At 46.2% G+C, this 13,588-nt stretch overlaps 1 protein-coding gene across 2 annotated transcripts in view; it reads right to left on the bottom strand.

Annotated features, from left to right (window-relative positions):
- The window catches only part of homer2 (homer scaffold protein 2), a 36,411-nt gene that overhangs the window by 6,378 nt on the left and 16,445 nt on the right, over positions 1-13,588 (bottom strand). For both annotated transcript variants that reach the window (XM_072277889.1, XM_072277890.1), the window contains exons 5-8: positions 12,981-13,102; positions 12,599-12,749; positions 11,652-11,762; positions 63-143 (exon numbers count right to left, since the gene is read on the bottom strand). In XM_072277889.1, coding sequence (XP_072133990.1) covers positions 63-143; positions 11,652-11,762; positions 12,599-12,749; positions 12,981-13,102 — 465 coding nt within the window. The remainder of the gene's footprint in view (positions 1-62; positions 144-11,651; positions 11,763-12,598; positions 12,750-12,980; positions 13,103-13,588) is intronic.

The following is a 13,588-nucleotide window of genomic DNA, read 5'->3' as shown; positions in this document are numbered from 1 at the left end:
GGTCTGTGGGAATCAGGCTGGAGACAGCTAAGGTGACCCCTCTCTTCCCACCTCTGCCGTACCTGTATCTGTTGCTGTAAACAATTGCACTGCTGCAGGAGCCCCGGGATGACCTGCACATCCTCTCTCAGCCTCTCCAGCTCCTGTCGGGGAAGAAAGAACAGTGTTCACCACCTTGACATGTCTCAGCACAGAAACAGGCCTATGATGCCCACCTCACGCTTGGTCTATAGCCTACTCGGCCCACAGTCATAGTCGTAGAACACTGCAACACAGGAATCTGCTCTTTAGCCCATCCATCAAACACACACGCAATACTGGAGGAACTCAGCTGGCCAGGCAGCATCTATGAGAAAAACTATAGTTGATGTTTTAGGCCAAGACCCTTCGGCAGGACTTTAGCCCATCCAGTCTGTGTCAAATTATTAGTAAGACTATAATATATAGGAGCAGAATTAGGCCATTTCAACATGGCTGATCTTTTTTTCCCACTCAATCCCCATCTCCTCCCCATATCCCTTCATGCCCCAACCGATCAAGAATCTATCAACCTATGTCTTAAATTTACATAAAAGATTTGACACCCACAGTTGCCTGTGGCAACAAATTCCACAGATTCTCTACTCTGTTTAAAAAAATATTCCTCCTCGTCTCCATTCAAAAAGGTGACCCCTCTATTCTGAGGCAAACAACAGGAATTCTGCAGATGCTGGAAATTCAAGCAACACATATAAAAGTTGCTGGTGAACGCAGCAGGCCAGGCGGCATCTGTAGGAAGAGGTGCAGTCGATGTTTCAGGCCGAGACCCTTCGTCACGGCCTGAAACGTCGACTGCACCTCTTCCTACAGATGCTGCCTGGCCTGCTGCGTTCACCAGCAACTTTTATGTGTGTTGCCTCTATTCTGAGGCTGTGTCCTCTGGTCTTAGACTCCCCTGTCATAGGAACCATCCTTTCCAGGTCCTCTCTATCAAGGCCTTTCACCACTTGGTAAATTTCAATGAGGTCACCCCTCGTTCTTGTAAATTCCAGTGAATACAGGGCCAGAGCCATTAAACATTCTTTATGTGACTAGCCTTTTAATCCTGGTATCATTTTTGTAAACCTCCTTTGATTCCTCTCCAGTTTGAGCACATCCTTTCTAAGGGGCCCAGAACTGCTCACGATACTCCGTGAGATGTCACCAGGCTTTACAAAGTCTCAACATTACATCCTTGCTTTTATATTCTAGTCATCTTGACATCACATTTGCCTTCCTCACCACAGACTCATCTGCAAATTAACCTTTAGGGAATCTTGCTCAATGACTCCCAAATCCCTTTGCTCCTGGAATGGATATCATCTTGTCCAGGTGACCTACCTACCATTAGATCTTTCAGTTTTTCCAGAACCTTCTCCCTAGTAATGGTAACTTCACACACCTGGATGCCCCTGCTGCTGTGCTGTCATCCCTGCCAGTGTTCTTTTCCAATCAATTCTGGCCATCTTCTCTCTTGTGCCTCTGTAATTCCCTTTACTCCTGTAATACTGATACATCTGACTTTAGCTTCTCCTTCTCAAATTTCAGGGTGAATGTGATCATATTATGATCACTTTCCCCTAAGGGTTCTTTTACCTTAAGCTCTCCAATCAATTCTGGATCATTGCACAACACCCAATCTAGAATAGCTGATCTCCCAGCGGACTTAACCACAAGCTGCTCTTAAAAAGCCATCTTGTGGGCACTCTTAAAAACTCCCCCTCCTGGAATCCAGCAGCAGCCTGATTTTCCCAATCTACCTGTATATTGAAATCTCCCATGACTATTGTAACATTGCCCTTTTGGCATGCATTTTCTTTCTCCCATTGTAACTTGTAGACCACATCCTTACTACTGTTCGGGGTCTGTATATAACTCCCAGCAGGGTCTTTTGACCATTGCAGTTCCTTAACTCTATCCACAACAAATCAACACCTTCCAACCCCATGCCACTTCTTTCTAATACAGTAATTTAATTTCATTTTTTAACCAACAGAGCCACATGTATCCTTGGACATTAAGCTCCCAGCTATAATCATCTTTTAGCCATGATTCAGTGATACCTACTATATCATACTTGCCAATCTGTTACTGTGGTACAAGTGCATCAACCTTATTCTGTATACTATGCGCATTCAAATATAGCACCTGTAGTCCTGTATTCAACTTTTGCTATTTTGTCCACATTTTACATTGCAACTCATCTTATTGACTGTAGTTTTGCCCTATCATCAGCCTCTCCTTTCTAGGAGTCTCACTATACATGGCCTCTGTTTGTAAACCAGCTACCTCATCCTCAGCACCATCACTCTGTTTCCCATCCCCCTGCCAAATTAGTTTAAACCAACCTGAACAACTCTAGCCAACCCTGCCCGCAAGAATATCAGACCCTCTCGGTTTCAGGTGTAACACATCTCTTTTGAACAGGTCAAAATACGAGAAAATCTGTGGTTGCTGGAAATCCAAAGAAATACACACGTAATGCTGGAGGAGGCAGCATCTATGGAAAAGAGTAAACAATCGATGTTTCTGGCCAAGACCCTTCATCAGGACTGGACAAGAAGATGAGTCAGAGGAAGAAGGTGGGGCTCAGGGGAAGAAGTACTTGATGATCGGTGAAACCAGGGGAGGGGGTGAAGTAAAGAGCTGGAGAAGCGAAAATCTGATAGAAGACCATGGAAGAAGGGGAAGGGGCGGAGTGCCAGTAGGTGGTGATGGGCAGGTAAGAAGATGAGGTGAGAGAGGGAAACAGGAATGGGGAATAGTGAAGGAGGAGGCAATTACTGTTAGTTCAGAAACTCAGCGTTCATGCCATCAGGTTGGAGGCTACCCAGACGGACTGTAAGATGGTGCTCCTCCAACCTGAGTGTGGCCTCATCACAGCAGTTGAGGAAGTCATGGACTGGCATGTTGGAATGGGAAGTAGAATTGGAATGGGTGACCACCGGGAGATCCTGTTTTTTCTGGCGGACAGAACATAGGTGCTCGGTGAAGTGGTTTCCCAATCTATGTTGGGTCTCACCAATATAGAGGAGGCCACACTTGGAGCACTGAATCTAGTAGATGATCCCAACAGACTTTGTCACCTTACCTGGAAAGACTGTTTGGGCCCCTAAGTGGTAGTGAAGGTGGAGTGTAGGGGCAGGTACTTGTTTGGCACTTGTTCTACTTGCAAGGATAAATTTCAGGAGGGAGAGCAGTGGAAAGAATGGACCAGGGAGTTGTGTAGGGAGCGATCCCTGTGGAAATTGCGGAGCAGGAGGGAAAGGTACTTGGTGGTATGATCCCATTGAAGATGGCAGAAGTTACAAAGAATTATGTGCTGGATGTGGAGTCTAGTGGGTTGGTAGGTGAGGACAAGAGGAACCCTATCCCTGGTCTGGTGGTGGGAGGATGGGGCGAGGGCAGATGTGAGTGAACTATTAATCTGTCTAGTCCCATCGACCTGTATCTGTACCTATGTACCCTTCTCATCCATGTACTTATCCAAATGTTCAGCTAGATATTTAAATGTTGGGTCTCTCTGCCTCCACCCACCCATCAGGCACCGTCCCAGAGCCCAAACACTCTGGGTTTCAAAAGAAAATCTTCCTACCAAGTGATGGGGGTATGTCTGAGAGTGGCTTTGCGCAATGTTGGGGCTAAACCCTGGGGACAGGCTGTGAGTCAGAAACTACACGGACTGCCAGACAGCACACATGGAGAGAGAATGTTTCAGATCAATATTCTCCCCCACTGCCCATCAGACCCAGGAATGAGGTATGTAATGACGAAAGAGTCCACACACAGATGGGAGGGCCAAAGGGACAATGCATGCAGGTGATGAAAGAGCCAAGGCCCAGCTCAGAGAAGAGCTTAAACAGATAATCTAACCTGGAGCCACAACACTTCCTCATTAGTCAAGAAGACCCAATGGCATCTGTACTTGGTGAGGAGACTGTGACATGCAAGGCTTCCTGTCCCCATTCTAACAACTTCCTAAACTTTCCACAGGAGCACCATCAAGAGGGTCCTGTCTGGCTGCCTCATGGCGCAGTACAGAGACTGCAAGACCCTACTGAGGAGAGTAAAAAACCACAGAGAGAATCACTGGGGTCCTTCTCCTCCTTCCCCCTTGAGCTCCCCCCCCCTCCATTTATGACATTTACCAGGAGCGTTGCAGATGAAGGGTCCGAGCATTGTTGAGGATCCCTACCACCCATTGTTGACCGACTACCATCAGGAAGGAGGTACAGGACCATCAGGACTAGGACTGGCAAACTGAGTGACAGCTTCTTCCCTCAGGCTATGGGGCTAATGAATACCCTGCTACCACTGAGGTCTTGTCACTATGGTAGCAAGCTGTTACTGTTTACTGTTTACCCGTGCTACATGTATTTTTGAATTATATTTTATTAAGTTATTCAAGGTAATATATTGCTTTATATGCAGTGTGTGAAATATTTTGTAGGTGCACCATGGCCTGGAGGAACATTGGTTGTATATTTGGTTTGGGACAGAACAATAGCATAACTGCTAGCACAATGCTTTACAGTGCCAGTGACCGGGGTTCAATTCCTGCCACTGTCTGTAAAGAGTTTGCACGTTCCATGACGGCATGGCTTTCCTACCAGTTGGTAGGTTAATTGGTCATTGTAAATTGTCCCGTAATTAGGCTAAGGTCAAATAGGGAATTGCTGGGCAGTGCAGCTCGAAAGGTCGGAAGGGCATATCTCACCCTGTATTTCAATAAATAAATGTATATGAACAGGCAAATGACAAAAAGCCTTGAAGATGGAAGTGGTGATATCTCTGGGCAGAAGGCCAGCTGCTGCTCCCCATGCACATCATGAGTGCATTGGAGGGGCTGAGACTGCACAGAGTGACCGTGAGAAGGAGAATTCAAGTGAAGGGGACCGTAAGGTCAGTGTTTTTCCTGTACAATTGCACAAGAACATCTCCAGATTGAAAGTGCTTTACCTGGAAGGACCATTCATATTTTTGGATGGTGGAAAGGGGAGAGGGGCAGCTGTTGCAACCCCTGTGGATCATAGGGAGAGAAGGGGGCAACCAGATCTGGGAGTCTAGATGGGAGGAGTCACAGAGATGTAAATCACAGAAACACGCCCTTTGGCCCATCTAATCCATGCCAAAATCGTTTAACTGCCTACTCCCATCAGCTTGTACTTCCATACCACTACGATCCATGTACTTATCCAAACTTCACTTCAACTTTGAAATTGAGCTCTTATACACCCCTTGTGCTGGCAGCTCACTCCACTCTCACAAAGTTTTCCCTCATGTTCTGTTCCCTTTACTCTTTTCACCTTTACCCTTAACCCATGATCTCTGTAGTTTCACCCAACCTCAGTGGAAACCTATTTATATTTACCCTATCTTGTACCCTTCATTATTTTGTATACCTCTATCAAATCTCCTCTTAATCTCCTATGTTCTAAAGAATACAGTCCTAACCTATTCTTATAACTCGGGTTCTCCAGACACATTGACATCCTTGTAAATTTTCTCTGTACTCTTTCAACATTATTTACATCTTTCCTGTAGATAGGTGACCAACACTTCACACAATACTCCAAATTAGGCCTCACCAATACTGTATACAACTTCAACATAATATCCCGTTGCTAGCGCTTAATACTTTGATTTATGAAGGCCGGTGTACCTAAAGGTTTCAACCCTATCTACCTGTAACGCCACTTTCAGCAAATTATGGACCTGTATTCCCAGATTCCTTTGTTCTACTGTACTACTCACTGCCCTACCGTCCACGTGTAAGACTGACCCTGGTTGGTCCTACTGAAGTGCAATATCTCACACTTGACTGCATTAAATTCCATCTGCCATTTTTCAGCCTATTTTTCCAGCTAATCCAGATCCCTCTGCAAGCCATGATAACCTTCCTCCTTGTCCACTACACCCAATCTTGGTGTCATCCGTAAATTTTTTGATCCCGTTAATCACATTATCATCCAGATCATTGATATAGATGACAAACAGCAATGGACCCAACACTAATGCCTCCAGCACACCACTCGTCACAGGCCTCCAATTAGAGAGACAACCTGCCACTACCACTCTCTGGCTTCTCCCACAAAGCCAATGTCTAATCCAATCTACTACCTCATCTTGAATGACGATTGGCTGAATCTTCTTGAGCAACCTCTTGCCTTACTGAAATCCATGTAGGCAATTCCACTGCCGTACCGTCATCCACATTCCTGGTAACTTCGTCAAAAAAAACTTGCTCTCAAAATTTTGCTCTTTGGAGGCCTCCCACTTATCACATACACCTTTGTCAGAAAACAGCCGGTCCCAATCCACACTTGCCAGATCACTTCTGATACCATCAAACTTGGCCTTTATCCAATGTGGTATCTCAACCTGCAGACCAGACCTATATGTTTGCATAGTTACTTTGAACCTGATGGCATTGTGGTCACGATGCAAAGTGTTCCCCTACACAAACCTGTCACCTGCCCTGTCTTATTCCCTAATAGCGGATTCAGTATCACACACTCTCTTGTTGGGACTTCTATGTACTGATTAAGAAAACTTTCCTGAATACATTTGACAGGGGAGATTTGTGAAGGCTTCTGGGGAGACTTTAAATTAGAATGGTTGGGAGGTGGGAATCAAATTGAAGAGACTAGGAGAGAGGAGGTTAGTTCACAAATAGAGAAAGCTAGTAGACAGTGTGTGAGGGAGGATAGGCAGGGGACAGAGAACGGGAGCACTCAGACCGAAGATGTAGGGGAGAAGGAAGAAAAAGATAACAAAGTTGGTTGCACCATTAGGGATAAAAAGAGAGTAAGAGGTGGAGAGTTTCTTAAATGCATCTATTTTAATGCTAGGAGCATTGTAAGAAAGGTGGATGAGCTTAGAGCATGGATTGATACCTGGAAATATGATGTTGTAGCTATTAGTGAAACATGGTTGCAGGAGGGGTGTGATTGGCAACTAAATATTCCTGGATTTTGTTGCTTCAGGTGTGATAGAATTGGAGGGGCAAGAGGGGGAGGTGTTGCATTGCTTGTCAGAGAAAATATTACAGTGGTGCTTTGGCTGGATAGATTAGGGGGCTCATTTAGGGAGGCTATTTGGGAGGAATTGAGGAATAGGAAAGGTGTAGTGATGCTTATAGGGGTGTATTATAGACCACCTATTGGGGAGCAAGAATTGGAGGAGCAAATTTGTAAGGAGATAACAGATATTTGAAGTAAGCACAAGGTTGTCATTGTGGGAGATTTTTATTTTCCACACATAGACTGGGAAGCCCATTCTGTAAAAGGGCTGAATGGTTTGGAGTTTGTAAAATGTGTGCAAGATAGTTTTTTGCAGCAATACATAGAGGTACCAACTAGAGAAGGGGCAGTGTTGGTTCTTCAGTTAGGGAATGAGATGGGTCAGGTGACGGAGGTATGTGTTGGGGAGCACTTCGGGTCCAGTGATCACAATGCCATTAGATTCAATATAGTTATGGAGAAGGATAGGACTGGACTCAGGGTTGAGATTTTTGATTGGAGAAAGGCTAACTTTGAGGAGATGCAAAAGGATTTAGAAGGAGTGGATTGGGACAATTTGTTTTATGGGAGGGATGTAATACAGAAATGGAGGTCATTTAAAGGTGAAATTTTGAGGGTGCAGAATCTTTATGTTACTGTTAGGTTGAAAGGAAAGGTTAAAAGTTTGAGAGAGCCGTGGTTTTCAAGGGATATTGGAAACTTCGTTCAGAAAAAGAGAGAGATCTACAATAAATATAGGATGCATGGAGTAAATGAGGTGCTCGAGGAATATAAAGAATGTAAAAAGAATCTTAAGAAAGAGATTAGAAAAGCTAAAAGAAGATATGAGGTTGCTTTGGCAAGTAAGGTGAAAATAAACCCCAAGAGTTTCTACTGTTATATTAATAGCAAAAGGATAGTGAGGGATAAAATTGGTCCCTTAGAGAATCAGAGTGGACAGCTATGTGCAGAGCCAAAAGAGATGGGGGAGATTTTGAACAATTTCTTTTCTTCGGTATTCTCTAAGGAGAAGGATATTGAATTGTGTAAGGTAAGGGAAACAAGTAGGGTGGGTATGGAAACTATGATGATTAAGTAAGAAATATAAAAGTGGATAAGTCTCCGGGTCCTGACAGGACATTCTCTAGGACCTTGAGGGAAGTTAGTGTAGAAATAGCAGGGGCTCTGACAGGAATATTTCAAATGTCATTAGAAACGGGGATGATGCTGGAGGATTGGCTTATTGCTCATGTGGTTCCATTGTTTAAAAAGGGTTCTAAGAGTAAACCTAGCAATTATCAGCCTGTAAGTTTGACGTCAGTTGTGGGTAAATTAATGGAAAGTATTCTGAGAGATTGTATATATAATTATCTGGATAGACAGGGTCTGATTAGGAACAGTCAACATGGATTTGTACGTGGAAGGTCATGTTTGACAAATCTCATTGAATTTTTTGAAGAGGTTACTAGGAAAATTGACGAGGGTAAAGTGGTGGATGTTGTCTATATGGACTTCAGTAAGGCCTTTGACAAGGTTCCACATGGAGGGTTAGTTAGGAAGGTTCAATTGTTAGGTATTAATATTGAAGTAGTAAAATGGATTCAGCAGTGGCTGGATGGGAGATGCCAGAGAGTGGTGGTGGATAACTGTTGGTCAGTTTGGAGGCCAGTGACTAGTGGTATGCCTCAGAGATCTGTACTGGGTCCAATGTTGTTTGTCATATACATTAATGATCTGGATGATGGGGTGGTAAATTGGATTAGTAAGTATGCAGATGATACTAAGATAGGTGGCATTGTGAATAATGAAGTAGGTTTTCAAAGCTTGCAGAGAGATTTGGGCCGGTTAGAAGAGTGGGCTGAAAGATGGCAGATGGAGTTTAATGTTGATAAATGTGAGGTGCTACATTTTGGTAGGACTAATCAAAATAGGACATACATGGTAAATGGTAGGGCATTGAGGAATGCAGTAGAACAGAGTGATCTAGGGATAATGGTGCATAGTTCCCTGAAGGTGGAATCTCATGTGGATAGGGTGGTGAAGAAAGCTTTTGATATGCTGGCCTTTATAAATCAGAAGATTGAGTATAGGAGTTGGGATGTAATGTTAAAATTGTACAAGGCATTGGTAAGGCCAAATTTGGAGTATTGTGTACAGTTCTGGTCACCGAATTATAGGAAAGATGTCAACAAGATAGAGAGAGTACAGAGGTTTACTAGAATGTTACCTGGGTTTCAGCACCTAAGTTACAGAGAAAGGTTGAACAAGTTAGGTCTTTATTCTTTGGAGCATAGAAGGTTGAGGGGGGACTTGATAGAGGTACTTAAAATTATGAGGGGGATAGATAGAGTTGATGTGGATAGGCTTTTTCCATTGAGAGTAGGGGAGATTCAAACAAGAGGAAATGAGTTGAGAGTTAAGGGGCAAAAGTTTAGAGTGACATGAGGGGGAACTTCTTTACTCAGAGAGTGGTAGCTGTGTGGAACGAGCTTCCAGTAGAAGTGGTAGAGGCAGGTTCAATTTTGTCATTTAAAAAAAAAATTGGATAGGTATATGGACAGGAAAGGAATGGAGGGTTATGGGCTGAGTGCAGGTAGATGGGACTAGGTGAGAGTAAGCATTCGACATGGACTAGAAGGGCCGAGATGGCCTGTTTCCGTGCTGTAATTGTTATATGGTTATATTGTTATATGGACAAACTCTATCCCATTTCGTCCTTTGACAGTATAGTCCCAGAAAATATGTGGAATGTTAAAATCACCTACTAGAACAACCTTATGTTTCTTGCAACAGTCTGTGATCTCTCTACAAATTTGTTCCACTCAATCCATTGGACTGTTGGATGCTCTGTAATATAGCCCCATTTTTTTTAGCGTATCACACCAGTCAGTCAGCCATTCTTGTCTGGCGCGTGGTGTCAGGATTGGTCTCCTTTCGGATTAACCGGGTCACGATATGAACGTTCCTGACTCGACCCTTTTTTTTCTTACGAGGCTGAGTGGCTAGCTCGATGCTCAACCCGGCACAGATGGAAAGTGTGTTCGGGGGGTGGCCCGACTTGGATTCGAACTCCGGAACCTTCACTCCGGAGTCTGGCGCTGATGCCATTGTGCCACCAGCCGGCCGTAACCCCATTAATGTCGTCATACTTTTCTTATTTCTCAGTTCCACCCATAACACCTCACTAGACAAGTTCTCCGGTCTCTCCTGATGGGGCACTGACTCGTAATACCACATCCTTTAATTCCCCTCGTTCTGTCACATCTAAAACAATGGAACCATGGAGTGGTGAGCTGCCGGTCCTGCCCCTCCTGAACTAAGTCTCACTAATGGCTACAATATCATAATTCCGGGTGTTTATCCATGCCCTAAGCTAATCCACCTTTCCTATGATACTTCTTGCATTGAAATATATGCAGCTTAGGACACTAGTTGCACCATGCTTAACCTTTTGATTCCTGACTTTGCCTGAGATCTTACTAATATCTGTCTCTACAACCTCCCCCACGCTCTATTCTGGCACTCTGGTTCCCATCCCCCTGCAACTCTAGCTTAAACCTGCTACCCCCGACCCCCCCCCCCCCAACCCCCAGCCCAGGCAATGCCAGCAAACCTTCCTGCCTTCTCGCTAGGATATTCATTCCCTCCCAGTTTAGGTACAAACTGTCTCTTCTGTACAGGTCCCACATTCTCTGGAAGGGAACCTAATGATCCAAAAATCTTACACCCTTCTTCCTACACCAACTCCTTAGCCACATATTAATAGAACAGAATAGAATATCTTTATTGTCATTGTTGTGGAGCAATGAAGCACAGTTTAGCAGCTCAACGTTTTGCATAATCTTCCCATTTCTGGCCTCACTAGCATGTGGCATAGGTAGCAATCCTGGAAGTCCTGCCCTTTAACTTATCACCTAACTACCTTTGCAGAACCTCGTCACTCGCCCTACCCATGGACCATGACCTCTGACTGTTCACCTTCCCACTTAAGAATGCTAAGGACTTGATCTGAGATGTCCCAGACCCCGGCACCTGGGAGACAACATACTATTCGGGAAACTCATTCTCGTCCACAGAATCTCCTTTCTGTTCCACTAACTTACGGATCTGCCATCACCACAGCTCGCCTCTTCTGTTCCCTTCCCTCCTGGAAATCTAAAGGATCGAGTCACCTGTCACTCCTTTAGGTGGAGGCTCTTTAAGAGGTGGGTGTAGACAAAATACCCATCCTTAAATTCTGCCTGCAGCTATTGTCTTGATCCAAGGTGAGGTTTGGGGATCTTTGTCCAACTCCAGGGTGTTGAACTCACAGTAACCACTCTCCTCCAACACTAAGGGAGCCCAAAAGGTCACCCACACACTCCAGTCCACAAGGCCGAGCACCCTCCTCACTGCTCCACACATCCCTCCAAACATTTGTGCCCCTCGTCCTATTTCTGAGCTGAGGACCTCGCAGACTCAGGCAGCTTGTGTTCACTTCTCCTCTACCTCCATGGTTCCTGAAGAGAGTTCACCTTCACCTCTGACCTGGTTCTAACCCTAACTGGAGCCACACTGACCTCAGTCTCACTCCCACTCCAGTCATTGAGCTCGGGTGAGGGAGAGGCCTTCCAGTGAAATATTCCCACAAACCTGCTCCTTCTCGGCAATCTCAGCCTCCAGCAGCCGCACCGTCTGGCTGAGCCGTGAATTCTGCTCTCTCTCCTTGTTGATGTCGATGCTCTCAGCTTCCAGTTCCATGATCTGGAGGAGAAGGTAGAGGGGGAAGTGTTGGAGGTCATCAGGGTCCAGTAAACAAAATTCCCAGCATCTTTCTGAGAGCTAGGAGCTATTCCTAACAAATCCACACACAGATTTACAACGTAAACACCAGAGATTCTGCAGATGCTGGCAAGTCAGGCCAGCACACACAAAATGCTGGAGGAATTCAATAGGTGAGGTAGCATCAATAGAAATCAATAGTTTTGGGACAAGTCCCTTCATCAGGATATTGAGAGATCTAAACCAACATATTTGGATTTGGGTTGGATTTCGGAATCATCCAATCAACTGAGCAAGTCGGTTATTGTTGGGACCTAGTGGTAGGGGCTGGGTGATAGCGGCTGTAAGGATGGTGGATTCTTCTCTTGGTCACTGCCAAGTATGGAGGATCTCTGCGAGGACACCGGTTCCCTGAGACACAGTGATTTCTCAGGGACAGAGCTGAGATTTGGCCAGGGAGGAACTTCACGCAGATCCGATGGGTGAGTGGGGTTCCAGGGCAGAGGAGAAAGGAAGGAACTCCGAAACAAGGCAGAGGTGTTGGGAGGGGTGTGGGGGTGTCTCTGATTTTTTTCTAGATGGTCCAAGCCCCTTGGGATCACGCACCTGAGAACCTGTCAATACCTGTATTGCAGCAACGGGAGGGGATGTTGTGGATGGAGGGAAGTGGGGGAGGGAGGGGGGAAAGCATGTGGTTGGAAGGGAAAGAGAGGGAGGGAGGTGGTAAGTTTAGAAAGAAGAGGGAGGGAGGGTGTGTTTGGAGGGGAGAGGGCTATTTCCTCCCCCTCCATTGGGTCCAGCTCCCCGCCCTCTCTCACCTTCTCCCGCAGCCTGTCTCCCTCCTCCTTGCAGCCCTGCAGCCGGTTCCTCCAGTGCTCGGCGGTGCTGGCTGACTCCTGTAGCGCTGCACTCAGCCGGGCGTTGCTCTCGCCCAGAGTCCGCAGCTCCTGTTCCCACTTCTTCACCGGGCTGGGGGAAGGCGAGAGGGGATAGGTAGAGTCAAGGCTCCGGAAACACTCTCTCCCTCCCCTCCATCCCCCACTCACAGATACATTCTCGGACCCTCTACCCTGAGAACCTCCTGCCCCGGATGGTCTCTTCCCGAGTGCCTCGAGAAAGCAGAGCGGAGACAGCCCCGAGGCCACTCAGCCCAGGAACTGCCCCAGAGACAGGCCGCTTTGCCGCTCTTCATGGACTCACTTGATGCGGTGATTGTTGCTCTTTAACAGGGATTCGATGGGGGGCGAGCGACTCCCCTTCTCTTCCTCGGTGCCATTCACATTTGATGCCTGTGGCGAGGTCGGGGCTTCGTGGCCAGACTCCTAAAAATTACCAGAATAAAACTGTAAAATCAGAAAGGTCCTCGGGTTCCCCAGCGCAAGCCCATCATTGACACACTGACCCCAGGGGCTGCAGTGTACGGCAGCGAGAAACAACGATCACAAGCCCGGCTGTTCTTGCTAAATTCGGTAGTCTAGCAGCCGATAGAATCGGGACAGTTCGCGGGGCGATAAGGGCATAGTAGGGTCAGTACGGGGGGGGGGGGGGAATAGAGGTGTCAGTGCGGGGGGTGATAGTGAGGCCATTACGGGGGAGATAGAGAGGTCAGTATGGGGGTGATAGAGGTCACTATAGAGAGGATAGAGGGGTCAGTATGGGGGAGAATAGAGGGGTCAGTACAGGAGGGATTAAGGGGATAACGGGGACGGAATGGAGGGATACGGTACAGGGGGTCAGTGTAGGAGGACAGGGAGTCAGTACGGGGGGATAGAGAGGCCACTATGGGGGGTGGAGGGGTTAGTACAGGG

Source organism: Mobula birostris, chromosome 14 (assembly GCF_030028105.1).
Source record: "Mobula birostris isolate sMobBir1 chromosome 14, sMobBir1.hap1, whole genome shotgun sequence".
In the NCBI taxonomy this organism is placed as follows: Eukaryota; Metazoa; Chordata; class Chondrichthyes; order Myliobatiformes; family Myliobatidae; genus Mobula; species Mobula birostris.
The sequence above is the reverse complement of the archived record's forward strand: the minus strand, read 5'-3'. Positions and strand labels throughout refer to the sequence as shown.